The 26,734-nt window shown below is 53.8% G+C and overlaps 9 protein-coding genes across 9 annotated transcripts; 3 read left to right on the top strand and 6 right to left on the bottom strand.

Moving 5' to 3' along the window:
- Positions 1-372: 372 nt before the first annotated feature.
- PG994_012046 (uncharacterized protein) lies at positions 373-2,255 on the top strand (the record flags this gene model as incomplete). The annotated part of the gene is made up of 3 exons (XM_066863455.1): positions 373-738; positions 892-1,914; positions 2,184-2,255. The coding sequence occupies 3 exons, from the start codon at positions 373-375 to the stop codon at positions 2,253-2,255; spliced, it is 1,461 nt and encodes a 486-aa protein (XP_066712565.1).
- On the bottom strand, positions 2,208-5,580 carry PG994_012045 (uncharacterized protein; the record flags this gene model as incomplete). The annotated part of the gene is made up of 5 exons (XM_066863454.1): positions 2,208-3,439; positions 3,497-4,167; positions 4,218-4,350; positions 4,416-5,290; positions 5,369-5,580. 5 exons carry the CDS (start codon positions 5,578-5,580, stop codon positions 2,208-2,210), a joined length of 3,123 nt encoding a protein of 1,040 aa, XP_066712564.1.
- Positions 5,581-5,912: 332 nt separating this feature from the next.
- On the bottom strand, positions 5,913-11,007 carry PG994_012044 (lovastatin nonaketide synthase; the record flags this gene model as incomplete). The annotated part of the gene is made up of 7 exons (XM_066863453.1): positions 5,913-6,685; positions 6,738-7,086; positions 7,214-8,487; positions 8,859-9,207; positions 9,246-9,598; positions 9,870-10,318; positions 10,754-11,007. 7 exons carry the CDS (start codon positions 11,005-11,007, stop codon positions 5,913-5,915), a joined length of 3,801 nt encoding a protein of 1,266 aa, XP_066712563.1.
- Positions 11,008-11,037: 30 nt separating this feature from the next.
- On the bottom strand, positions 11,038-12,502 carry PG994_012043 (uncharacterized protein; the record flags this gene model as incomplete). Its single annotated transcript, XM_066863452.1, has 4 exons — positions 11,038-11,428; positions 11,512-11,915; positions 11,972-12,265; positions 12,422-12,502. The coding sequence occupies 4 exons, from the start codon at positions 12,500-12,502 to the stop codon at positions 11,038-11,040; spliced, it is 1,170 nt and encodes a 389-aa protein (XP_066712562.1).
- A 372-nt stretch (positions 12,503-12,874) lies between these two features.
- PG994_012042 (Killer toxin subunits alpha/beta) lies at positions 12,875-13,138 on the bottom strand (the record flags this gene model as incomplete). The annotated part of the gene is made up of 2 exons (XM_066863451.1): positions 12,875-12,904; positions 12,956-13,138. The coding sequence occupies 2 exons, from the start codon at positions 13,136-13,138 to the stop codon at positions 12,875-12,877; spliced, it is 213 nt and encodes a 70-aa protein (XP_066712561.1).
- Positions 13,139-13,196: 58 nt separating this feature from the next.
- PG994_012041 (chitinase A1) lies at positions 13,197-19,593 on the bottom strand (the record flags this gene model as incomplete). Its single annotated transcript, XM_066863450.1, has 13 exons — positions 13,197-13,504; positions 13,591-13,941; positions 14,039-14,690; positions 14,824-15,195; positions 15,260-15,668; positions 15,755-17,254; positions 17,406-17,775; positions 17,878-18,163; positions 18,273-18,490; positions 18,559-18,645; positions 18,721-19,028; positions 19,102-19,188; positions 19,283-19,593. Coding segments are annotated over 13 exons (5,259 nt in total), but the record flags the coding sequence as incomplete, so codon positions are not given.
- A 2,053-nt stretch (positions 19,594-21,646) lies between these two features.
- Positions 21,647-22,510, top strand: PG994_012040 (uncharacterized protein; the record flags this gene model as incomplete). The annotated part of the gene is made up of 2 exons (XM_066863449.1): positions 21,647-21,672; positions 21,892-22,510. The coding sequence occupies 2 exons, from the start codon at positions 21,647-21,649 to the stop codon at positions 22,508-22,510; spliced, it is 645 nt and encodes a 214-aa protein (XP_066712559.1).
- Positions 22,511-22,828: 318 nt separating this feature from the next.
- On the bottom strand, positions 22,829-23,879 carry PG994_012039 (uncharacterized protein; the record flags this gene model as incomplete). The annotated part of the gene is made up of 2 exons (XM_066863448.1): positions 22,829-23,725; positions 23,796-23,879. 2 exons carry the CDS (start codon positions 23,877-23,879, stop codon positions 22,829-22,831), a joined length of 981 nt encoding a protein of 326 aa, XP_066712558.1.
- A 598-nt stretch (positions 23,880-24,477) lies between these two features.
- Positions 24,478-25,920, top strand: PG994_012038 (uncharacterized protein; the record flags this gene model as incomplete). The annotated part of the gene is made up of 4 exons (XM_066863447.1): positions 24,478-24,814; positions 24,870-24,951; positions 25,673-25,802; positions 25,864-25,920. 4 exons carry the CDS (start codon positions 24,478-24,480, stop codon positions 25,918-25,920), a joined length of 606 nt encoding a protein of 201 aa, XP_066712557.1.
- Between the last annotated feature and the right edge of the window lie 814 nt (positions 25,921-26,734).

Here is a 26,734-nt window from a genome sequence, read left to right as displayed (position 1 = left end):
TGGCCATGTACGACCATCCACATGCCATTCCTGCGTCTTCGTGAGCGCCGATGGATGTTACCAGCCACCATGGTCGCGACTCTGTGGCTGAAGGAAGCTTCTTATTTGCTTTTATCGAAAATGACACTCATCACCCAAAGCATGAGATATACTGTACATTACAAGGCTGTATCAGCAGAAGGCCCTTTAGGGAATCGTCCCCAAACAAATGACAATCAGATTACACGCCAGCCAATCTGGTGATTCTCCAACGTCAATTAGAAGGCGCTCGTGGAATTGATGTCCTAAGCGTCGTGGCACGGTAAAAGGAGACTGGTAAACTGGTCTGAGCGTTGATTGGAGACAGCGTTTTCTCCTCCCACCATTTTGGTGATGTTGCACCTCCCTACCGAGATCCTGAGCGCCATCTGTTGCGAGCTTCCTAATCGTGAGATTAAGAACCTTCGTCTGGCATGTTCGCTTTTGAAGGCAATAGCGCGCTTGCGTTTAGAACGCGTTTTCCTCTCGGCCAATTGCCGTAACCTGAACGTATTCAAGGCCATCGCCGACCACGGCGATGGCGTCTTCCGCAACCAGGTTGTGGAGATTGTCTGGGATGACACGATTCTCCCAGAGGACGACACCCAAGATGGCGAATCCGACATTGGTGAAATTGAGTATGGGGATACCAACTTCTGGGAAGACGGCGTGAAAGAAGAACAGGCCGACCGAGATGAGCAGAAATTCTCCGGCTGGTTTGTTCGGGCATGCAAGGAAAGTCTTAGTATTTTCCAATGCGCCGACGCAGAGTCGAGAGAGTTACCGGAAGGGGCAGCCCGCCCGCTATTACCTATATCAGAATGTTGGGCCTACTACCAGCAGCTACTGTAGCAACAGCGACAGGTACTACAGTCTGGCGCCCACATACGCGCATATGAAGACGCCTGGGTAAGGCGTCGCTTCCCGGCCCTTCGTACTATTACTATTACGCCGGCCGCCCACGGCCGCCTGTTCCATCCGCTCTTCGAGACGCCCATGATCCGCGCCTTTCCGCCGGGCTTCATTTACAACGTCCCGCGAGGGTGGCCGGTGCTTGGTCTCACGCCACCCGAGGCCGAGGAATGGGACGAAGACGGTAGCGACTGGCCCGCCTTCCGCACCGTCACCTCCGTCTTGGCCCGCTATCCACACCACCCCCTGCCCGAGCTGCGCGTGGACGCCTTCGAGATCCCGACGGGGCTGAACGTGCGCGTCTTCGAGGAGCCGTGCCGTGCCCTGACCGACTTTACCGCTCTCGTGGCCCGTCCTTCGTTTCAACGCTTGCATCTCGATCTCCTCGTCGGCGCCCAGGAACACCTCGGCTGGCCTGCGTTCACGAGGGGCCAGCTCGCTGCTGCGCTCTCTGCTGCTAAACTTCAATCTCTCAGTATCCAGACAAACGTGCAGTCTTTTATGGATAGGATGGAGCCCTACTGTGTCTCGCTAAGGACCATTTTCACGCCTGCCAGTCTGGCCTCGGTGCGTCATTTTAGCCTCGGCGGGTTTTACATCCGGGAGGATGACCTGATGCAAATCCTAGCCGATTTGCCCCAGGAGTTCCTACAAACAGTCGAGTTCAAAAACCTCTACTTCGTTCCCAAGGAGGCCGAGGATGATGTGAACAGTAAGAGTTTCTGGCACCTTATCGAGCGGATGCGCGACGAGCTACAGTGGCGCAACGTTAAGCTGACGATTGGCGTTCCTCCCGGTTGGAAAATGGTCGGGCAGACTCTTTGGGTCGATGTCGACGAATTCTTGTATAGAGGGGGCGATAACCCGTTTTATCACAGGAACCTCATGCCAGACCTCTTGCCTGGGTTCGGCACATTGAAAGATGTTTTTGACGTGTCGAATGAGCGTCCAAACGTGGACCGTGCTACAGAAAAGACAATGGAGGTTCACGATTGGTATGACACTCTGAGCAGCATCAGATGTCGTCCATAGGCCGTGTTTCATCCGCTGAATTTGCGGCTGGTGAAATGGTGCGCACGGTCCTGACAGCCACCGGGACTAGCCGGGCTGATTTGGCTGGTTTTTCCGTTAATCGTCCCGTCAGTTGTCTAAATTCCGCTGCGTGTTTCAAACGAGAAGGCCTGGGGGAGGCCTGGGACTTTCTGCGGTCTGCAGTAAAGCTGACGGTTGCACCCCAATCGGCCCCTTTTCAGCCGATTCAGCAGCTTATGGGCACACTATCGGTCATCACGTTTAGTCCCAATTTGTTCGACCACTGCTGCTGATGCCGCCGCCGCTCGCATTCTTGCAGGAGCAAATTGTCCAACATGTCGCCGCAGCACGTTGCGGCGCGCACCAGATCCAGGGCGCCCGGGTTGTGCTGGGTCCGGGGCGCGGCCTTCAAACTCGCGCACGTAATACAGCAGCGCGTGGACCCAATCGAGGGCCGCGCAGCCATCAGTGGGGCCGCCCTCGCGCAGGCCGAAGCGGGCGGCCGTGGCCTGCTCTAGCAGCCGCTCGCTGACCCACTTTGAGCAGCCGTACCCAAACGCGCCGCTGGCGGGAGGCGACGCCTGGAAGAGCGAGACCTCGGGGAACCCGGTCTGGCCCTGGTAAAGGGCCACGCCGGCCGATGAGACGAAATGGAAGGGGATGCCGCGCGGCAGGCAGAGCCCGACCAGCGTTTGCGTCGAGCCGACGTTGGCGGCCCGCATGTCGGTGTACGATTTGATGTGCGAGGTATCTACGCCATTATGGATGACGGCATCTGCAGTGGCGAAGATGACGCGAGAGTCTTCCTCGGACAGTCCGAGGAGGGGTTCTTCGAGCTTTCCGGCGTGGTAGGCTACACGATCGTTAATGACGAGCTCCTTGTCATGCAGGCGTCTTGCCAGTCCTCGCACGGCCAGACAATGGATCATTGATGCCGACGTGCACCGGAGTATGTGCTCGAGCAGGTGTCGACCAAAGAGACCAGTCACACCGGTGAGAACGATGATCTGGGGTGGACTTAAAGTGGGCTTCAGAGTGGTATCGCGAGAAATTGACGCCCAGCTGGCTAGAGAGGCTGACTCAAATTCCCAATCAATTGGCTGCGGCTGCGACGGGCAGACATCCTCATCCTCAGGCGTCTTTCGAGCCCAAACACCTTCTTTGTGCGCCGCCACCGAACTATTGCCGTTCTGTAGCCTAACGCTCGTTGTTGTCGCATTGGCGTCTGATGGGGTGGCAACCTGAGGCGCTCTATGGGCCAGGATAGCTTCGACGGCGAACTCGACAAGGCTGGCCATTGAGCTGTTTCCCATGATCTTTAATGTCGGTATGTTCACCTTAGTAGTCTTGAGGAACCATAACCGGATGTCTACGGACACGAGCGAATCCAATCCGATCTCGTTGCTACGCGACGCCATGAGATCTTCATCCGACAAGGTCACTTGCAGGATGACACGCAGCTGCGTAGCAAAGGCTCCTGTGTGGTTGTGTTAGCCATTGTTCATTTTTCGATTTGTCACCCGGTTCTCCTTACTCATAATAAAGTTATAGAGGTCTTGCCTCGAGGGGCAGGTCTGTTGCGCGAGCGCGTCCTCAAAGGAGAATGCCGTTTCTGCTCCCTCCATTTTGATGTTGTCAGACATCGCATCTGTAATGAATGCGGAGAGCTTGGGGTTAGTGAGCCACGTCGGGCCAATAGCTATGTCAGAAGGCACCATTGAGATGCCGGTGGTGATTTCGGGGCCATGGGCTGATTCGAGCCTACTTGCGTCGATGGCCTCAGCGACGGCCTGATGCCAGTCCTCCTCTGAAAGCCGCATCATGTGAAGCTTCTGAACCACTGAATCTAGAGCCCGTCTCGACTCGCGTTCCATGTAACCAGCGCCGATGATCGCGCCGACATTAACAAGCCCGCACATGAACATGTTGGCGGCGGCATAGTTGGCCTGGCCCCAGCTCCCCACCACGCAGTTTACGGAGGATATCAGGACGAAGAAGTCGAGATCTACAGTATAAAATAGCCGGTCTAAATGAATAGACCCCTCAACCTTTGGCCGGGTGACCTCGACAAGCTGCTCAAACGTCATGTTTCGAATGGCGACGTCGCGAAGAACCATAGCTCCGCTGATAACACCGGCAACTGGGGGCAGACTCTCGTGAATCTGCCTATGGGCCATCTTCAAATCGTCTTCATTCGTTATGTCGCTGGATCCAAGATTATTAGAGGCTTCTCAGAGCGATCACAGTTCACTTACCACGGTATGACGACAACGGTTACACATTTCTGTTTGTGCGACTCAATCCACTCGGGGGAGATTTCCGGTCTTCTGCTAGTTATGACAATGTTCCGAGCTCCTTTGGCGACCATCCAATCGCAGAGTGAGATTCCTAGGGCATCCCGTCCCAGTATGTGCTGCTTGTTCCCTTAAACATAGCCTGCATGTCAAGCCTACTATCTTCAATAGGGCAAAACTCGTCTTTGAAGTCAACAATTGCAAGGGTGGAGCTGGTCGATGGTCTGTTGACTACGTCGCCGAGCTTGATTACTGGGAAATCTTGCGGTCGATGGATCCGTGTCGGACTGAAGTCTTGTGCCGCTTGAGTAGCTTTCCTCAACGACGCGCCAAGAACGGGAGCCAACGACGGTCGACTATGATTGCCGTTCGAGGAGAAAATTGACTCAGCTGTATTAATCTTGCAGTAATTCGGGAGGCACGATATGATATCAAGCTGGCTGGTATCTTTCCCGGTTCCCGAGCCGAAATTTACGTATGCCGCCGGTTCCGCTGGAAGCAACTCGCTCAATTCCTCCTTGGTGATATATTCAGGAAGTTTGATACGTGAAACCGTCGAGCCATTAGCCGTATGCTTCGAATTACTCAAGCAAATGACCGAGATGTCTTCTGCAGCAGCCTGCGCCACGAAAGAGCGTTCCGTAAACTCCGTAGTGTTGTGAAGAATGACACTTTGACCGGAACTCACGGGATCTAGAATCAGTGTGGCCAGTAACCCAGCAGCGACGCTCGTGATCGTATGTTCCTCAGAGCCAGGTACTATTGTGACGGGCACAGCTGAGGTCTCTGGTACACTGATGAAAGAGCAGATAGATGGTGTTAAGGTAAGGAATGATGCACCATCCAATTGTCGCTTTCCCAGTACGAGAAATTTGTAACCGAGCGGGGTCCGGATAGCTTTATAAGTAGCGAAGATGTTGCGTAGTTCGCAAAGGTCCTCGGTCTCGACCATCATTGAAGAAGCTGAGGATTGCCAAGTCGACATATAGTTGGCTATGTAGCCGCGAGGACCTGGCCGAAGTATCAAGGATGACCTGCCAATGTTCTCATTTTGGACAATTGTTTACTCGGTAGAGTTGTAACGATCGTCTAGTTCAGGTATTGGCAACAACCTCAGGATGAGCTGGCGTCCACTCTTGTCCATGCTAAGCTCCGGCTCGAAGCACCAGAGTATTTTGCTGCCGAGGTACTCCGCGGCCGAAAAGCGCAGGAACGCCTCAGCCAAAGCCCGGTGTTTGATCATACCAAGGTCCTCAACGTCAAGCATCTGGAGTTGGAGGTCAGGTGACTCGTTGACAGCGACGCGTCCAAACCCCACCGTCATGTTGGAGTAGGGTTCGCGGTCCAGGCGCCCGCTCGCTCCCCAAAAGATTTTCTTTCCCGACTCAAACATTTTTCTCAGCCCCATGAATGTAAGATGGGTGATATGCTGAAAGATGGGTCTGTCCAGCTCCGTTAGACACAGCACTGTGGTGTCGAGATCGACGACACTCTCATAGTCAATGTCTACGAGCGTATTAACCACATGAAGCTCTGCTGCATATCCGCGTCCTATCTCGGACTGGAACCAGTCAACCAAATGCGCGCTTCGGTCTGTCAAGCCGCCTACGATCACGAGCTTCTTGATAAGCGGGGGGCGCCACTCCAAAGAGGACTCTAGGGGCTCCCGGAGGAACCGGACCGGTCGTCCACCGCCTGTGCGACAAAGTGGTACGCCTTGAGGAGGTGGGCCCACTCGACGGGGACGCTGATATCGGGCGCGGAGAAGCCCGTGCCGCTAAGGAGGGTGGCCCAGGTGTCGGGCGAGACTAGCGGGCTCAGGACGCGGCCATCGCGGTCGGCTCCCAACCACCAGCCGGGGAGGGTGCCGAAGATGAACCCGTTGCCCGTAACGCCGTCGCCGCCGTCCTGGCCCTTGCCGACGACCAGAAAGCCGCCCGGCCGCAGCAGGCGGCGCACATTCCGCAGCGCCCGCGCCAGGTCGCTCGTGGCGTGGATCACGAAGAAGGCCACGACCAGGTCATACGCGCCCTCCACGAAGCCCTGGGCCTGCGGCGGCTTCTCCGTGTCAAACGTCTTGAACGACATGCGGTCCCGCTGCTCCGGAAAGATGTGCGACGCATTTTCGAAAAAGGCGGCTGAGATGTCGGTATAGGTGTATGAGCGGAAGCTCTGGCCGACCTCGCGAAAGATGGCTTTGGTAGCGCCTCCAGTGCCAGCCCCTATCTCCATAATGTCCATGTGCGGATACCGGTCCGTAATCTGCTTCACAGCCTGGCTGATCCACAGCACCGACTCTTTCAAGCCAAAGCCCTCGGCGTAGTAACGGTCAAGTATGCCCACGCTCCCGCCCGCGCGGAACTCTTGCAGCATTGTAGTCTCAGCGCGGAAAACGCGTGGCAATGCGCTCCAGTAAGGAAAGCAAGCGCCTATGTTCATTCGTCAAATGAACCGTATTTGAGATAGCTGAGTCATCTAAACCGGCGTTGATCCAGTGCACCTTGGAGAACATCTTTCGGTCAGCCTCCTCCCTTACAGCTCCCACGGGCTGGAACTCAGCGCCCTGTATTTGGATGGCCCCGTGGGAGCTTTCCCCGGGGTGTGAACTGACATGTCCACACAACCCATTCCTGCTCGCAGTTCTCTGACGGACCCTTGCATCTGCAGGGAAGGACATATCGCCAGCTTGGTTATCTCGAGACTCTAGGATGATGGCAGGGTTGATGCGGATGCATTGGATTGCCGTGGGGAGGTGGGGAACCCGCAATCGCTCATCATACGGGTAGCTGTACGCGAGGATGCAAACCTGGAGGAGAGCATCCAAGTCTCCCTGGGTGGACAAGCAGATCCCCGCACTGATGGATCCTATGCAAGCATGTCGACCTCAAATGCCGCCTCCGGAGATGTGACAGCGTTCGGAAGTGGCCATTGAACTCATAGCCCATATCCGCTAGTACCTGGTAAAATCGATCCGCCTCGACGTCAACCATGTGTGGCAGCGTCACCTTGCCCGCCGGCAGAAAAGCTACCGAAGCTGTGCCTAGCAGGATCTCAATCTCGGCACTTGCTGCTAGTGTCAGTTCATCTGGATTGGAAGGCATCGCTGCCCCGTAGCTGAAGCGCCCCCTTACGCGGCAGCATCCTGCCTGTTGCTGTTGCTGCTGCTGTTGCTGCTGCCCAGGTTCTTCCAGCATGATGATGTCAGCAAGCTGAATTAGGACCTCGATGGCGGTTTTGTCGCTGTCGAAGGCGACGGCCTGATGTATGACGAAGTCGCGGAGCTCAAGCAGACGGATGGTGCCCAGGTTCTGATCCGCCACCGCCGCCCTCGCCGCCTCTATGGCTGTTGCCAGATAGTCGGCGGCGGGAAATACTACCTGGCCTTGGACGCGGTGGCCTGACATCCAATCCGGCTCGCTCAGGCGAAGGAAGTTACGCCAGCTCATATGGTGCGCGGCGTTGTCAGAAGTGGCGTCTCCCAGCAGACCATGTGCCGGGGCGTTTCTGGCCCGAAATCTTCGAGATATGCGTGATTCATGCAGATACTCGCTGCCATGATTCCATGAGTAAGTAGGCAAGCCCCTAACCATGCGAAAGTCATCACTATGAGCGCCACTAAGCGCGTGGTCGTACGCATCCAGGTCCACGCGGCTATTCCCTAGCTGGGCCCAGGCAATGCCTAAGCCAGATGAGCTCGCTTGTACGGCATCTGTGGCGCGGGATAGCATCCAACTGTACGGGATGTCCCTTTGGAGAATAGTGTGTATCGTTTGCATGGTTAGGCCTTTGAGGGCTGGATGCGCTCCAATTTCCAGCACCAAGTCAAAGTTGCCCTCAAAGATGTTCAAGGCGCTTTCCACTGCTTGTGAATATAGGACCGGTCGGGTCATATTCTCAGCCCAGTACTTGTCCGTCAGTTCCACGTTGTAATCCAAGGGGCAACCATACGTGCTAGAGACCCACGTGCATGTTGGCGCAGATTCTTGTGCTCGTAGACCGCAACTGCGGATCAAGTCGGCGTATGGCTGAAAACAGGGAAGCATATGGGCTGAATGATACGCCCTGTCGACTCTTAGGCGCTTGTTGTATTTTTTCTCATCCTCCAAGAGAACCTGAAGCTCTTCGATGGCGTCTTCGTCGCCTGACATGGTGAAACTGGATGCCGAGTTGCAAGCGGCGATGCCAATTCGACCAGAAAAGACAGGATCACTGCAGAGTTCCTTTGGGTCATCTAATGAGCTTTCCACAGCAAGCATCGCGCCCCCGACTTGGCTGTTGGGGCTACATGCGTGCTGGAGCTGCACACCAGCACGATAATACGCAATGCGCATGGCGTCGTTGGCCGTGATAAAACCAGCTGCGTAAGCCGCAGCGATTTCTCCAGATGAATGCCCAACTACAACGTCGAACTCGAGGCCCGCTAGCCGGATGAGGTCGACAAGCAGGATCTGTACCGCAGTACAGAGTGGCTGAGACAAGGCCGCGTCGTAGCCATTGGCATCTTGGTTCCCACATGCGACTCTGTCCCTCTGGCGAGAGCATCTTAAGTTTGCTCTCGATAACAAAGTTTTCGGGACCTAGGATCAGATTCGACCCGCCTACAAGCGCTACAGGTAGACTCTCCTGACCGGAGAGCCTGTACAGCTAGATGGACGGCCACCAGACTGGAGGAGCAAGCAGTATCGATGGTAATGGAAGGCCCGTGCCAGTCAAAGAAGTAAGATAGTCGATTGGATAGTAGGCTAGCCGCGATTCCGGTTGCTGTATATACCGGCACGCAAGAAATATCGCGGATGAGCATTTCGCCAAAGTCGTTGCTCATAGCCCCGACGTAAACGCCCGTATCACTTCCTCTCAGGGCCTCAAGGGGTATCCCGGCGCTCTCCAGTGCCTCATATGCTGCCTCCATCAGAAATCGCTGTTGGGGGCCCATGGCTTTTGCTTCCACTGGCTTGACCCCAAACAATTCCGCATCAAATTAGAACGGACTCTGGTCGATGCAATAGTTGGCTTCACGCCAGTAGGTAGAAGGTTCCGGGGCTCCGGGCCAAGTCGCGCGGAAAGACCCAAAGCCTCATACCCCATCACCTCTTTGACCCGCACCAGCCGCCGCGTGCGCCATGAGATTTTGACAGCTTCGAGGCATGCATATCGCCCACCCGTCCGGGCCAAGGCCGCAAAGCAGATCCCTACAGACTCGGCGTTGGTGATGCAGTCGATTGCACCGCGTATGGGGTGGTCAGCAAGCTTGCGTACTTCCTGTGCACAGTCGGGCGACGTATATGCAACTGTCCCGGCAGCGCCGTAATCAATGGATAGTGATGCAGAGTCTGTGGATACCACTGCAATTGGACGGTAGCCGGATCTATGTTATAGAAAATCGAGGAATATTAGGTCAGCTTGCTTGATGTGTCTGTCTTGTCTGAAGGTTTCACTCACAATTTCAATAGCTGGCAGGCCATGGTCCCTGTAGCGGTCGCACCCCCCACCCCTCGCCACCCCCATAAACCAGAACAGGGTCCCGCGTCTTGACTGGTCGCGAGGGCAGGCCCCTCTAGCGCTAGGGCTTCTGGGTCTGACATGGCTAGGCCCGCGGTGTCCCAGCCGACACACCTCCCCCCCCCCCAAGCGCAGCGCCCTGCAGGTCATCCCAATGTTCGGGAACTCGCACCAACAGCCGCCCGTCCGCCACAACCCATTGGGAAAAAGCTCCGTGGGAATAGTCGCGAATTGCTGAGTAGGGGAAAACGGCGCCGCTAACTCGCATTCCTGGTGCGATGTGATGTTGATCTTCCACACTGGCTCCGCAGTTGACCACAATTCCGCAGAAATCAGAGCCAACACCTTGCCCCGGCGTAGGAAAGTAGTGCGAGGTCTTGTAATCGGTGGGGTTGTGAGCGACCGCAAGAACTCGTATGAGGACATGGTCATCTGTTGGTAATGTCGGCACCAAGGCCGTGTGACTGATTGCCAAAGCTAAGGACGACGACGTGGGCTCCAGCGGCCCTGGAGATTGCACGATGGCCGTCTGGAATTCTAGTACAGCCGGAATATATCCCATGCTGTTCCGGTATGGCCATTGGTAATCACATAAAGCCGTACAACTGTGCCTGAGAAGGGGTAATCAGCAATGTTCGTATATAATGGCTTCGCCCCCGCATGTCGGACCACTTTCCTCTCCGACAATATTTTGGAAAAAGTACAATGGGAAACAGCTACGCGTCACGGCGTCAAATCACCGATGCTATTGGCATCACGGCCGATTGGTTGGCCTTCTGGGCTGACGTTTCGCATAATAAGAGAACGTGCTTGCACGAGGTTGTGTGCAAAAGCGGACAGCGTCAAGCTCCCGAATCCTTTCATTATTTTGTCCATCTAGAGGTAATCAAGTAATGTACCAAGCTTGTACTCCTAGTACCCTACTATGTACTCGAACAACCCCCGCCTATGTAGCCCACTCAGACCCAGCTGTGTGTGTCCCTTGCTGGTTTACTTACTGAATACGCTTCCACCTGATCTTCAAGTCCCGATCCGGAGGCATGACCCCAGCTCCACAGTAGCGCAGATCGCTCTGGGCCGCGCGCGAGGACGGTGACCCGTCCGCGGGGTTGGTCCACCCAAGCACCTCAATCTCGAAGCGAGAGACAATCGTGGCGATGGTGGTAAAGATCTCGTATTTGGCCAGGTGACGACCGGGGCAGATATTGGCTCCGCCGCCGAAGGGGAAGTACGCTGTCGGGTACCCGGCCATGGCGTACTTGCGCGTCCGCCGTGTCTGTTTCTACATCTCGTCCTGCTCCTCGGCGTATCGGATGTGGCGCTCCGCCCAGAACTCCGAGGCCGGGTGGTCGGCGGCGCCCCAGATGGAATCGTCGTAGTGCGCCACCATCATGGGCACCTGCAGCAGGGCGCCCTTGCCGACCGTCGTGTTTCCGTTTTCCAGCCTGACAGGCTTCTTCACGTCACGCACGGAATTGAAATTGATTCGCAGCCTGAGCATCTCGGTCCAAATGGATTGCAGTAACGGCAACTCTACCAGCTTCTGAATATCGAGGACGGGCTCTCCTGTGCTAGAGTCCGTTGCCGTTGCTGTCGCCACCTCCTCTCTGACAGCTTGTAAAAGGCTAGGGTCTTTGAGGATCTCCATGAGCATCCATACCGTCGTCGGTATACTGTTAGAATTAAGCCTGAAAGGTTTGCAGCTCATTAGTCTGATATGATCCTGATCAACAGGCAATACACGCGTATCACTTACGCAAAGACCAGTGCGCCTAATGTGGCAGCAATTACTTGGTTCCTCCAATTGTTTTCTTTCATCCAGTGATATATTTCACAGACGGCCCGGCCACCGAAACGGGGCTCCCAATCTTCCTGGCCCTTCCACTCGAAACCAGCTGATACGTCTTCCAGCCAGCGCTCAATGGGATCAATATAGGCATCGTGGGCTTTGGCCGGTTTCGGGTTGAGCCATTTAGGCAAGCCCATGACGAGTTGGAACACCTGCCCATCAAAGGCCCAAAGACGGTCGACGAAGTCGGGGCTGAGCTCGGTAAGACGAGGACCAAATAGAGTGTTGACTAAGGTCTCAGTAACCTGATAGCGGCAGAGCTTCTGGACACTTACGGTAATCCATGCATCCGTCGGGTAGCGGTCAAGTAGCTGGTCCAAGTTCTGATTATACCGCTTGATCAGAGGTTTCATGTACTGCGGCTTACTGAGGTACTCGGCATAGATAAGCTCGTAATTGTACCAGAGGCGCTGACGAGATGGCACGCCCTCGGTCCCCAAATTGGGGTCTTGGTAACACCAGATCGATCCGTCTCCCAGCGCCGGACCTCGGCCGGGTTCATCTTGTACAGGGTTGGCAAGGCATAACGGGTCATCTGCTCCTGGTTGGTGATGTCGTGAACGAGATCACGGCCGAAAACGGCACGAACATTATGTTGGCCTGTCACCAGAAACACCGTCTCGGGGCCAAGGGAAAAGCGGAGGATGTTCTGGCCGTCGCGCTAGATCGCTGCCTGGACGCGTGTCATGAATTTGTGATTGTTGAGCATGAATTGCAGGGTATTATAGAGCCCTGGGATAGGATCGCTCAGCGTGCCCGTGGAGACGGTGGCTCCAGATTGGGATAGCAGCATGGCTAGTCCCATACAGGATATTACCACGAAGATCAGGAACGAGGAGGGGGCAAGGCCGAGGGAGTCGGAGAGCGCACGTGTAGAAGAAACTATGTTGTCAAACATGACGACAATATATCATAGCTGTCTTGTCCACGTCGATACGATGGCTTGCACAGGTTTGTCAATGCGTTACTTGGCTAAGTAAATGGATGAACGATAGAAAGTAATTAGGTAAGAGTGGAACGGTCGGTGCTTCCAACAGCAATGACGCCGCCGTATAAATTATACTACATTGTGTACGCACCAACTTTGATGTAAGGAGGCAGGCTTACATGTAGGCACTTGCCCCCTTACATGTAAGTACTTGATATACTCCTTATCTAATGGTACATAATGCAGATGATATGCACTGCAACCCTGCACTAGAACACAGCGCATGCGGCACTTTGTGTTGGCTGACACGATCTGCACCAGCTTCCTGCGATGCAATGATGATCATCTTGGCATCGAATCGACGTCCACGTACTAGAATAAATTGATAGCTAATGCTTCACTCTACATAGCAGCTTCTTTTACCATGTGAATGTCTGGAGTTACTTGCTGGAGGACCCCTCCTTCTAGAGCCGCGTTCTTTGATTGGTTGAGAGGGATCGTATCGGATGCGATGGGGACAGCGGCGTGTAGCTTCTCGTCCTCGGGCGTATCTACAAACTTGATATCTATTTTGGTCATCACATTTAGTCCCAGTTTGATCGCCATATGGTATACGGTCTATGACAGACCCAAGAAGAGTCGAGCACCTACGAACGCTGTGGCGCTAGCCGATTGCGTACTTAATCAGGTGTGTATGAAAATTGGGAGTGTCAAGCATGTCGAGTCGACCAGAGAAAGAGATAAGCTTACCTTGGACATGCCATTGGTCGTCAGCAGCTACGGGCTCGTTCTCGAGCACGCCCCTCTTCTTCGTCGTGGCCGCGCCGAAAGTAATCTGACAGCGGGCAGCGTGGTAGATATACTGCCAATTCTTCGTCGTATATTGAGGGCCGCGGAGACAGTAGCCATTGTACTGCGCAGTGCCATCGATCCTGAAGAGCGTATCTTGCCCAAACGTGTTCAGAGCGCATACTGTAACAGAGTAAAGGTTAGTCAAAGCAGACGACTGCTGGATCCAGTTTGGGAACACCGGATCGAAAAGGGCATGGCTGAATTACAGATAGAGTCCCAACCCCCTGGTCCAGAATAGGAGGGATTGGCGAAAGTAGGGGCACCGATGGCACCCCACCAGGCACTTGCATCGGCCGTGTCCTCCGCCAGTGACCATGTGTAGTTACGGCGGAAGAGCCACGACGTCTGGGCATTTGGCCGGCCAGCCATACCGTCAGGGTCAGGTTGGACATTTGGGTATGTCACGGGCCGCTGGTCATTGGCGTTCACTCCTGCCTCAGTGGTCCACTTTGCGCTGTCAGCCCTCCACTTGACCCAGTTGTCGACTTTCTGGTCGGCCGGGAGGCTAAGGGTTGGGTCCAGCTGACCCCAGTTGGTGGACAAGTCGCCTACCATCTCTGAATATTTGGATTCAACTTGTCAGTACATGATGGCCATCGGGAATCATAAGTATTAGGCCAGGTAGCTTGACAAATTCTCTGGGGATGGACTTACTCTGACACGTGCTTCCGGCCCACCCCCCATTCTGATACCCTGGGACACAGGTCGCCGAGCGCTCAGCCGCATTCAGGTAGTTACCCCCTTCTTCACTTGACGCCCACGGGGCCTCATCGCACTCGAGTTTGGGGGTCGCTCGGACTGTGGTACTTCCGTCACGCCCGGTGGCTATCCCCAGCTGTAATGTGGCGTCCTCGCAGTATCCCGTAGGGCACTGCTGGTTTCTCCTTTCTGTGTTTCGTGCTTGGTCAGTCGAGTATGTCAGCGTTGTAATGCGAGGCGACATCCGCTTCCACCCGTCGCACATGCCCTGCTGCAAGAAGCTCCGCCCGCCCCCGATAGGGAGCACTTGGACGGGGCCGAAGAGGTCGCAGTTGAACCGGAGCTCTGGCAGCTTCACGTCGGCCGATGAGCCTGCAGGACAGGAGAGCTGCTGTGTGAAGTCGGGTGTGTTGGGCGACACATCGTCGTCGGTGCCATCTGCTCGTGGCAGCAGGCCAAAAAGAGGGCTGGACTTGGCGACGGCGGTATCGTTGCGTCCGGATAGCTCTTCCAGGTGTCTTTTGGAATGGAGCGAGATCTCTCCGCTGATGGGGCCATATATATCGACGCGCTTGTCTGGTGAATATGCTTGTTGCGGCCCCGTTGTCTATGGTGGAACGAAGAATTAGCATATGTGCCTTGTGGAAATCGGCCAGAGGAGGCATGACAACGTACCCAGTCAAAGAGACCCAGGATCACGGCGGTGGCCTTGTAACCCAAGTTGTAAAAGGCGTACACACCATAGGAATATCGAAACTTCCCTGTTGTGAGGTCCCCGAGCCCGATGCTTGGAAGGAGAGGTCGCCCTTGACGAACCCCGTGAGCTGCGCGTCCATTATGGTCGCACTCACCAGGCTGCCGCCGCCAATCTTGATGCCGACGTTGGCTTCAGGCGTGACTATGATGTCGAGCTGCGCATCAATCTCCACGCCGGCCTCAAACGTGGGCGCGATGGTCCCGAGATCCGGCTTCTCGGCCTTGCTGTCGAGACCAAGCAGTTGCTGGGCACTCTCGCTTTCTGCGGCGTTGGAGGGCCAGTACACCTCGGCCTTACCGAAATGAAGGGTGGCCCCGGCTGATGCCTCACCGTGTAGGGTTATTTTACCCCTGATCTGTCATGATGTCAGGCCGTTTCTATGCTAAAAAAATGTGATATTTGAACCATGGAGCACTCACCTCTCCATATATATCCAGTGTTGGACCAACGGCAGCAATACCTTTCACCGCCAGGCCGGGATAGGCTAGCGTATCGACAATCTTCTTACGACCGGAGGTGTATTGCATCACAGCATTGCCCACCAAATGCAGGCCGACGTATGCTGAAGGCTCCATGCCTAGGTAGGCATAAACCTCGGGCTTTTTCGGGGGAATGAACTGGCCTTGGAAGTAGTATGCGTATGTGGCATCCATTTGCACGTTGGCTTCCAAGTCCATCTTCAGATTGGCTGAGAATGTCTGGCCTGGGCAGCCCCATTGGGCCCTGAAAAGATTGATGTTGTCTTCCCAGCCCATTGGAATCACCCCCTGATCCGTCTTCTCCACGGTTGTCATCTTCTTGATCCAGTTCCCTATTGCACCCCACCAACTAGATTCGATATGGCATTAGTTATTTTGTCTGGTAGACGGAAAAATGGCGCATTAATGAAACAGACTTGCCGTTTTTCCACCAACTGCTTGGTGGCGTATTCATGTCCCGAGTCTTCATCCCTTCCGCTGGGGCATGGTGAGAAGATAGGATCCATAGGAACCGTGATGTTGACTGGAGCCGACGTCGACCTCTTTCTGATGGCATGGTCCCTCATCGCGGCCCGCTTGACCCGCGACTGCCAATCCGGCATGCGGCTCCTTTTCTTGCTGGGGTCAGCAGCCTCCACCTCGTCCCAATACCCCAACAAGTTTGTGTAATCGACACGGAGATAGACAGGCTCGTCGTCACGCTTGGGCGTGATGGCTCCGAAGTTGTAGTCGATTTTCATCTCGTACACGGGATTGGAATCGTGGATTCCTTGCTGGCTTCGATGCTCGACGTGATGAGGAGGGAGGTGGGCATCCCTCTCGGACTTGACAAGCTCCCGAATGGACACGATACGTGCAAATGGACCCTCAGCCACATGATCGGGCATGCGTATAATGGTGTCCTCCACCCCGTCGGTCCAGAGACGTTGGCATTCGGCTGAGTGCGCGGGAAAGTTGCAGTAGAACGTGAAGGTCTCTTCGGTGTGGTCGAACACGGCGTCCATGACGGTTTGGTTGTAGGTCACCAGTGATCGCTTGACACGTGGTAGGGATGCCTCGCTGCGTACAATCGTATTGACCTTGGGGAAGTCGTTGTCAAGGGAGCCTTCAGGTCCATCGAGCATAAGGAACCCATACGCATCAGTGCCGTCCTCAGAGTCTGATTTGCCGTCATCCTTGTCATTGTTGGTGTACTCGTCGCTATACTGCCACATAACATCTGAATCGCCCGGAGTGTTATAGTATGTCTTGAAGACTTTCTCGGGGTCCACTGGCCATTTCTTGTTGTACTTGCTCTGCAGATCGCAGCAAAGAGGGTAGTGCATGTCTGCCCCTGCCGGGGCCACGACACCGTCGCAAGACACGGGATACGTCGATTCGGGATTGGATTCGGGCGATGGAGGCGGGTCGAGTGCAGTGGCAATCTGTATCTTGTTTTTGCCGCACGGCGCCGGAATACAGACCTGTTTAGGGTCGTAAAACCCGGCATTGTTGGACCAGTCACAATTACTCCAGGCCTCCTTTTCCGGACAGCACAACGCGCTTCTGAAACTGCCATGAACAGGGCTACCCATGCTGCCATCCAAGGGCGACACATACGTATCCGAGCACCATGGCGTGCCGTCAGGTTTGTCAAGACGGTAACCCTCGAATGTGTATCCATCGTTACACTCAGGGTTCGACAATATGGGCCCTTGACATGGACTCCAGTAGCAGTCCGATATCAGCTCAGTCGAGTCGCAGCAGAGTGATCGTGTGCCGTAATAGCATGTATCCTCGCCTTTGGCATCCAGGTAGCTGTCAGTGTTCAGCTGAAACTGGGTGCTGCCGCACGATCCCGAGCAGCTGATTTCGCTACGCTCCGGCGCGCCAACCCAGCCACAGTTCTTGGGAAGCGCATCCTTTGGACAGCAGATGCTTCGCCACCAACCCTCACTACAGTCTCCATAATAGTCATGGCCTGGAGCTTGTGCGGGTGTGTGAGCTGTTGCCACAGACTATGTTTGACTCCGCGAGTTAGTAAGGAACCTCTCGACCAGCGGCAACGAATATTGATGGAGAAATATTTTCTCTTCAGGATACTGACCTGATAACCCCCGGGCAGACCTGGTCGGAACCCTTCTGCCCTGAACTGCCGTCAGTGCATCGTGGTGTCACGAAGCAGTTCTGTCCGGTATAGGCCGCGAATTGATTAGCAAGTGCAGCTGTTGCTTCGGGACTAAGGCCACCGCCCTCGAGCTCAAGGAGCGAGGTGTCGCCCATAACGCCATCATAAGCTTCGAATGTCGAGTTGTCCTGATCCAAAGCCCAGATCATTAGGCCGCTCAAACAACGCTTGGAGAGAAAGGCCTTCTTGTCCGTCCATGACTGTTGGTCGTCGTAGGAGACCCACTGATCGCCGTCATAGACATTGAATTTGACTGTCGACGTTGAGTTGTAGAACGTCTGTACATCCACTAGTAGAAATAAAGTAAGGGGTCAGTCAGTCTTCCTACGCATAGCCTGTTGAACTGATACAGAGGCTAGGGCTGGGGACAAAACAAACTGAAATGACTCACAGCTGCTGTTCCGCGCTGCAATCTCCTGATACGTCAGGATACCAGCTTGGTCAGAGCACGTTCCGGGTCTTCCCGCTACGCTAAACTGGCATTGACCGTTGGGCTGATAACAGTTGGGGTCGGCCATGGTGAAGGAGCGCCCGTAAAAGCCCATGCCGAAGACGACTTTGGCAGGATCGATACCGTTGCGCCACAAAAGGTCAAGTCCGAGATCGATCTCAGTGATGTCGGTATGGCCCTTGAGGTATGGACCAGTCCATTGATTGTCATGATCCCAAGTGCCATGCTGTCAGTGCCGGTGAAAAGTCCCGTTAGTGAGCAATCTAAGAGGCCCCTGGTTTGCTTGATCCTGGGAGTTCTAAATAATCAGGGCACGGGCAAGGGGCAGAACTCACCAAGTCGTATGACATCAAGTTGAACCACGATACGTACTTCTGCATGGATCCGACGTTAAACCCTCGTAGGTACCAGTAACTAGTTGGCAGCGTGACGGAGATGGTCCATCCCGGGTCAGCTGCGTCAAATGCATCACGCAGATCCGAAACCAGCAACACAAAAGCATCAGCATCTGAAGGTATTCCGCCACGATCATCCGCAGATGGGTATTCCCAGTCTGTTTAGACATCAGGCCGTCAGCTCAGCGTTGCGTCGGAAGAGTTTCACGACAGTAAACCAACTCACCGAGATCAATGCCATCCAGGCCATATTCCTTGAGGAAGTCAACCACAGAGTTGATAAAGGTCTGTCGATTCGTATAACTGTTGGCCACTGTATTCGCCCTCTTGATTAGCTCAAACATATTCCTCTTTGGCGAAAGATTATTCACCTATCCGGTAGACTTACTATCTGACCAAAGGGTCTGATCCGGGGGGTCACTGAAAGTCCAACCTCCAACCGAGATGCAAACATGGAGCCCTGGCTTGTTCACCTTGAGGAGCGAGGAGCGGTATATGAGGCTTCCGTCTCCGGTTTGGAGTTTGTAGTCACTGCCAAAGTTGACAAAGGCCAGGTTGAGATGTGTGAGGCCGGCGACAACGACTTCTTCGGGCTCGAACACGTTGCAGGAATTCTCAACAGCAAAGAGCTCATAGTACCCAATGCGACGTTCATAAGTCAGGGCGTCGGTGTTTGAAGTGCAGTCCTTTGGCCGCCTGCTATGCTGTCAGCAACTAAAAGAAACGCTGGAGAATCATAAGTCTCCTAGCAATAATATGTTAGACCTACGGAGCATCACCGCACCCATTGCCTTCAGAGTTCGGTTGACAACCATCGCCACAGAAATCTTCGGTCACTCCACAGAATCCCCATTGACTGAAACAGAGCCATGCGTTAGCAAAGGTACTTCGGAGATTTGGCGACGCCAGCAGGTCACCCCCTTTATTTATGGCCCACTTGAAATACATACCTACAGCACACGTTGATAGGACAATCTCCAGGAGCCTCTGCAGCATATTGGCCACACTCAGCGGTGGCATTGCAGTTGCTCTTGCAGCCCGCATCGAAGCTGCAGTACTTGGGTCCAAATCCACAAGCATTGTTAGAGTTACAGCAGCCGGACTGGCATGGTACAGAATCTGAACAGGTGCCCCCGGCAGCAGGCGGTGCATTCTGGGACCAGCAGAGGCCAAAGAAGACGACAAGGCCAAGCACTGAGAATCGACTTATGAAGTTACGTGAACGCATGATGGAGATGCTCGTATTAAGGTGTAGTCTTACAGCTAGCACGCAAGATATGGCTAACTGATGGGAACAAAAAGCGGCAACGAAGCAAGATTACGATGAAGAGGGCAAATATTTCAAGGCGAGCGGCCAGACACAATGATTCCAGCAATACGCTGCTAGTAGTCGAACAGTTGCATCTTGTACCAGTGTGGCCCTTACTTTCGACGCCCAGCGAGTCACTTCAGTCTCTTGTTACCCCTGCTTGGATTGCATTCGATGGCGGGCAGCCTTCTTCCAACTTTGTCCGGTCCGAGCTGCCGAAGTGATAAATACCTATAGAGTCCCTATTAGGAAGGCGAGAGGTCTAACGACCGGTGATCATCACGGCGTTGACTTACCACATGGTGACTGATTGGCTAGAGATTCGGAAGGGCCTAGTTATCAGATCTGACTCATCCTCAACTTCATTAGATCTGACCCGCTCGTCCACACTAAACTTTTCTTCCTTGCTTATCTTGATATCTTCTAGTTGGCCTTATTGGTTGGATCTGTTATTCCGCCGTAGGCGCCGGGAACGGTGAGCGCACGGATGTATTCGGTCAGTATTAATAAACCGTGATGGTTGCAATATTTGAGCAGCTGGCTTTGCCTGCTGACCAGAGAGAGACATGCTATACGACTTTGGGCAACCTGCTTACTGGTTCAAGTGTGGTGGGTTCATTATACTAATTGCTTATCTCACTTACGTGCTTACACCCCCAGTTCCCCGAAGAATATCGGATTGCTGAATTCTAGCCGATACGCATTTAAACATGACTGTTTAGAAAGATATACAAAAAGCGCACATTAACCAGAGCACCCAAATCAAGCCACCACCGGCAGCATATGAGCATGATGCTAACTTCTCAGTCTCTTGTGGGACCATAGTCTCCTCCTCATCAGTCTTGTCCAACCCCTCGAGCTTGGTCGGCCAAGATGCGCTATTACACGATAGCAGTCCTTGTGGTGATACACCTACATCATTCTGTCGTGCAGGCAGTCCGCCTATGGTCTGCGCCAGCTGCCATTCCTGTGACAGTACCAGCAGCATGTCGTGCAGCGTTGGTACAAAACATCACATGTGAATATGGGAACAACAGCCTTGTAACAGCTGCACAAGCAGCCAACGGTCTGGCACTTCTCAAAACTGAAGCTACCCGATATTGCACGTCAAGCTGTCTTCAGTCTCTGGAAACATTTCGGACAAACGTTGATGGCAAATGTGGAAGCTACCTGTACGCCCTCTTCCTTCAGAGCAACTATACTCAGTCGGCTGCTGCTCTGGCCGATGGGCTGAGCTGGGCCTATAACCTGACTTGCATTGAAGATGCGTAAGTAGCTCTCTACGTCAAATCAGCCCCTGTGTGGTGTTCATAGCCCATCTAATCGTGGTAATTAGATCGGGGTTTTGTCTCTCGAGCTTCTACGCTGGAAAAGAGGCTGCTTGTTCCGACTGTGCGCTCAAGTATGGGGCCGCGATGTTATCCTCGGACTACGGAAGAGCCAAGCTCAAGCCGAACCAATTCTCCTCCATCATATCATCATGTGGTGCTGACCCTGCGAGTTACACTTATACCTATACTCCACCGGCCATACAGACAACGACAGCTACTTCGTAGGTATCCTTAGATGGCCCCACGGCCCTCTCCTAGCCAGCTCCTCTATTCCACAACTAGAACTGACCGTGGCGGACTATAGCACAACTGCACCTACACCCACTCCGACTTGCACCGGTAAGACGTACATCGTCCAGTCTTCTGACACCTGCCAGTCCGTCTCCAAGGCCAACGGAGTAGGAACTGATCTTATGATCAATCGCAATTACTTGGACTACAACTGCACGACGCTCTCACCGGGACTGCCCCTTTGCCTGCAAGACGCTTGCGAGATCTACACGCTGGGGTCTAATGATACCTGCGATGGGATCCTCAGCGGAAGGTCGTTCTCAACTATCCAACTGGTATCCTGGAACCCGTACGTATATTTCATACCCAACCCATTGAGCATTCTGAGTGCGAACTGATCACTCGGCAGCACTATCCATACAAATTGTGATAATCTTGGTGCCATGGAAGGGCGCAGCATCTGTGTCTCGTAAGTATGCCACTCATTTCTCAACAATGGACTTGGTGGTGACTCTGTGGTCATGAGCTGATAATCATCCAAACTAGCCCCCCAGGAGGCGGGATATTTGAGTACAACTCGTCCATTAGCCACCGGCCCCGGCCAACCCTGTAAGTCATCGAGGGTGGCCCAAATCGGGCATTGTCCTTTTGCTGATCCTGAAAAAAGGAGTTCTTCTCTAATCACCAGCTGGCTATCTGCCACCGGCACCATCCCCGCCTCCAACTTCAGCACCTCGTGGTACTCGACCGAGTTCGACTCGACGGCGACGGCGTCCATCACGGCGACGGCCGTCTACAACAGCACGCTGGCGTCCGACCTCGTCCAGCAGACGCAGTACTGCTGGCTCACGGACGACGACCTCGACTACCTCGACGAGGAGGACTACAGCGGCGGCTGCCAGTCGCTGATGGACGAGTACTGCTTCCCCACGGCCGGCGCGCCCGTGCCGCCCTCGCCCAGCCGCATCCCCGCCCAGTGCACCCCGGACCGCGCCACGTACATCACCGGCACGCCGACGAGCAGCGGCAGCGGCGCCGGGGCCACGCCGTCCCCCGTTCAGCCCGGTATCATTACCGGCTGTCAGCAGTTCTACAAGGTCGTCAGTGGTGATACTTGCCAGAAGGTTTCCGACGCCTTCTCGATCAGCTTGTCCCAGGTAAATAAGTCATCAATTTCCCCTCCCGTTTGCTTGTCGGTTATGCGAATACTGAGAGACTACTTAACGCAGTTCTACGGGTGGAATCCAGGTGTGGGAAGCAACTGCCAGGCACTGTTTCTTGGATACTACGTTTGTGTCAGCGCTTGAGTGGATTTTAGTTGCTTGTACTTTATGTTGCGAAGGAGGATAAATGTTGTTTAACCCCTATCAAAGTTTGAACTTCCTATTGTATCATTCGCAGCAAAAGTTATTATCACATAGTCTTATCTTTTGCTCGGATAGTTTGATTTATGTTTTACTCCTAGAAAGAAGTTATGAGCGTGAAGCAGTTCTTCTAATGAGTCACTCGTTACTACCGATGATCACCTTAGCATCGAATTGATGACATTGCAATGTGAACAAAATCATGAACCAGTGATATAAATGAGCGTTGTGTTCAATGTACGTGGCGAGGAGCTGAGGTGTCTAGTCCAGCTGGTAGAGTACTCGACCAATCTCTCCTGAGATCTTGTACTTCTCACCCAAAATGCTTCCAGGGTCATTCTGCACACCAAGTTCACTCCTGTCCCGATCTAACCAGAAATTACTGTCACGAAACTTGCCGGCGTTCCATCCGTCCCGCATTTCCCACGTCTGCTCGAACGGCACCCGTGTCTCGCGCACAATGTTGCCCCGCGCGTCCAGGAAGAGCAGCCGCAGCTGCTCAGTCACGAACGTCTCGGCGTCGGCCACGAAGAGGAAGGTGGCCACGACGTGCGCCTGCAGCGCCATGCCGCCGCCGGCCTCCACGTCGTCGGTCTTCAGCTGTGCGGCGTCGTTGCCCTGGCCCTCGAGGCGGAGCGCCGAGGCCACAGAGTCCCGCAGCTCCCGACGCAGCGGCTCGAGCTCGTCCGGGCGGCCTAGGTGGCGATGATTATGTGCGTCCCAGCCTGCTGTCGGGCCCACGAGCTCGGGCAGGATATCGAGCGCCGCGGACCAGTCGTCGGCGAACAATGCTTTGTCGTCAAGAACTGTCCACGATCGACAGTCTTCCTCGAAGGCGGGGTCACAGTCTTCGTCCGCCTCTCGAAGACGTTGGAATTTCTCGTCGGAATCCGGGCCGTATTGTGTACGGAGCCAGATCTCCTCGTCGTCGCGATCTCGCCATAAATGCAGAGCTGCCTCCCGCCAACGGAGGGGTCGCCAAGGTGCCAGAACATCGCGTACCTCTTGTTCTGTAGGTACACGGGTCACAGTTATGCTTTGATAGACCCGGCCCGTCGCGTCCCAATCTTGGGGGATAGCATCAAGTTGGACAAAGGCACGGATCAGATCACGTCGTTGATCGACTGCAGACCTTGCTGACGCTGGCTCCCAATGGCGCTGGCATCAGATCAGTGCGTGTCAGCAACATGGTAGGATCGGATCGGATTGGGTGCTTGCTGCTGCTTACAATGAGATACTGCTCTGCAGGAAAGGCCCCCCATGGGAGGGACACATCCATCTCAAACTCCGCGTTCTGAACTTGCTCTGTCATTACTGTGTGGTGATCTACGTGGGCTACCTATGCCAAGTTGGATTGATGTTTTTCGTTGTGCAAGGTCGTCTTCGCTTCGAGACCGGACTCCACTTGGCAGATACAATCCACGCGTTGCATACATCAAAGTCGGATAGATACATAATCGGCTACGATAGGGGGAGCGGGAGGGAAGCTGATCACAATCAGATGGCGGTCAGCTTCTCCAACATAAGCAATGCGATCTTCCCCTTCCGGCATCACCACACCCTCGGGTTGGCCCTTCTTTAGGCAAGCTTTGTACTAGTAAAACAAGCTTTCAATTAGCGAAGAAGTATAGTGGTGGTCAGCCTCCAGCATTGGCAGTGTAATCTTTCCACTTCGTGCCAATTTGTGACATAAGCCCACCTTCTATCCGGTAGCGTGCACTGCATAGAGTGACGAAATGAAAAGGCAAGGAATCAGTTATAAATCCAGTAGCAGATAGGAGTCCATGACAAGGTTACGCAGCAAGTTACCATCTGTTCAATTTTGAGTCTAAGCACTCATTGCCCACGTCGCGAGTGACTTGGGTTACCTTGGTTAATCAATTTCTCCAATACCCCTAACGATAGTAATAATGGTGCTTCTACTTCTTCCAGCACTCTTGCTGGTCCATGTCGTGCAGTCCCGGCACCTCGTCTCGAGAGACTGCACATTCTCCGTCACCGCAGAGCCTGGTGACACTTGTGCTTCTCTTGCTGACTACTGGGGTATCACTCTGGCTGATTTCCAGAGCTACAATGCGGGAGTTGACTGCTCCTCGGCGCTCAAGGCCGGCACTGACTACTGCGTCGAGAGGGACGATGGCCAACCACCAACCACCACCACCACCACCTCTTCCAAAACCACTACTGCAACGACCACTACTACCCCCTCTGGCCCGTCACCTACCCAGACTGGCATTGCCTCCGACTGTAAGTACTAAGAACACCAGGTGCAAGGCTAGGCAGATACTAAACGAAGATGAAGGTAAGGCATTTTACAAGGCCGTCTCGGGCGATACGTGCCAGAAGATTGTGGACAAGTTCGGGAATTTCACCCTTGCCTCTTTGTAAGTTGATCCACCTGTCGAAAGGTAGAGATAGAATCTGGGACCTGATGAAGCTGATGCCACTCCAACAGCTACACATGGAACCCTGCAGTCGACTCGGACTGTTCCCTGCTTTTCCTGGGCTATTATTACTGCGTGGGAACCTCCGCCAGTGGTAGTGTGACGACGACGACAACCACAACCACGACGGGCCCGCCTCAACCGGAGCAGACAGGAATTATATCAACTTGTGCTTAACCCCTTAACCATCCAGACAGAAAAATGTCGCTGGGTATATTAGGTCAAGTGGCCACAATGCTAACCGTCCTTGGCAGGCAATTCTTATTACAAAGTAGTCTCAGGAGACACGTGCCAGAAGATCGTCGATAAGTACGGCACCTTCACCCTTAACAACTTGTGAGTGTCTCCATCCCCACATGATAAACAGGAGCAGAACTGATAATTCCACGCCACAAAGTCTATCGTGGAATCCCGCAGTTTTGTCCGACTGCTCCCAGCTTTTCCTTGGATATTATGTCTGTGTTGGTATTCCGGGGACGCCGACAAGCCGTCCGACGACTACAACGACCATGACTGCGACGGGGCCTACGCCCACTCAATCAGGCATCGCAAAGAACTGTGAGACTGCACCGACCTTGCTTGCAGCTGGAAATAACCCCCTAACCAGCTGTGTGGCCTGTACCCCTCCATGCCCAATTACCATGAACGATGACTGACAAAGGCCAATATCGCGTTTCACAGGTAACTCGTACTACCTCGTCCAATCCGGTGACTATTGCCAGAAGATAGTCGACAAATACAGCGGCAAGTTTACTTTGGGGCAATTCTACACCTGGAACCCTGCTGTCGGGGTGAGTTTTCGTCTTCTAGGATTGGTTAGTGGTCTGCTGCTAACTGCCACTGCTCCTTTAGTCCGACTGTGCAATGCTGTTTATTGGGTACTATGTTTGTGTTGGCATCAAGTCCTAGCCTGGAGGGTGCGGTTAGGATTGGATCAATAGACACCTAGTCAATACTTGGTGTGGATTCCGACATCTCTGCTTGGCTGTTCAATTAGACATCTTATAAATAAGCCTAGCTGTACAGATACGGAGTATTATATATCGATAATATGCGCCCATATTTGTGCCTATCTTTGCTATATAGTGCTGCTCACGAAAGAAGTCTAATACATACGACCATATCCTGCTGAATACTAGGGATCCCGTCCGCTCTCCCATATATAAGCAGCAGAGAGCCGAATTAGTACTAGGGTCGGTGACGACCTGGGAATCCTCGGTGTTGTATGTTTTGCTTTTTGTCCATGCCGTGGCAGCCGGAATATGGGGGTCCGAGCCCGGGGAAGTCTGTGCTAGACGCAAAAAAGCACTGCAGCGTCAGTCTATCACGTCTTCCCGAAACTCTACCATATTAGCGAGTTATAAATGCAGTGTACTTTCTCCCCAAGTCTAATGTTAGACTACATGATAGATCACGCTACCCCTGGAGATGGCCTCAAAGATACTGAGAAGGTTTTCTTGCGAAGGTCATAACATCTCGACGGTAGGGTATCAACGTGATCCCTTGAATTTAACCTTTTCTATATACTACAATACAGTTGATTCTGGGTGATAGTTTGCGATCGCCTCGGCGCTTCTGTATTAGACGAAAGGCGCAGAGTTGTGACGGAAAAGGAGACGAAAACGCCGGAAGCTAGCATAGCAGGGGTTTTCAAGATGATAGATAACCATATGCAGATCAGCCTTGACAGGAACGGCACCCTTTCCGGCTCTTCCTGGTATAA

This window comes from Apiospora phragmitis (genome assembly GCF_038363925.1).
Source record: "Apiospora phragmitis strain CBS 135458 chromosome Unknown utg000010l:1.0-9815664.0:1.0-9183399.0, whole genome shotgun sequence".
Classification (NCBI taxonomy): Eukaryota; Fungi; Ascomycota; class Sordariomycetes; order Amphisphaeriales; family Apiosporaceae; genus Apiospora; species Apiospora phragmitis.
Note: the sequence above shows the minus strand (reverse complement) of the source record. Positions and strands in the feature narration are given on the sequence as shown.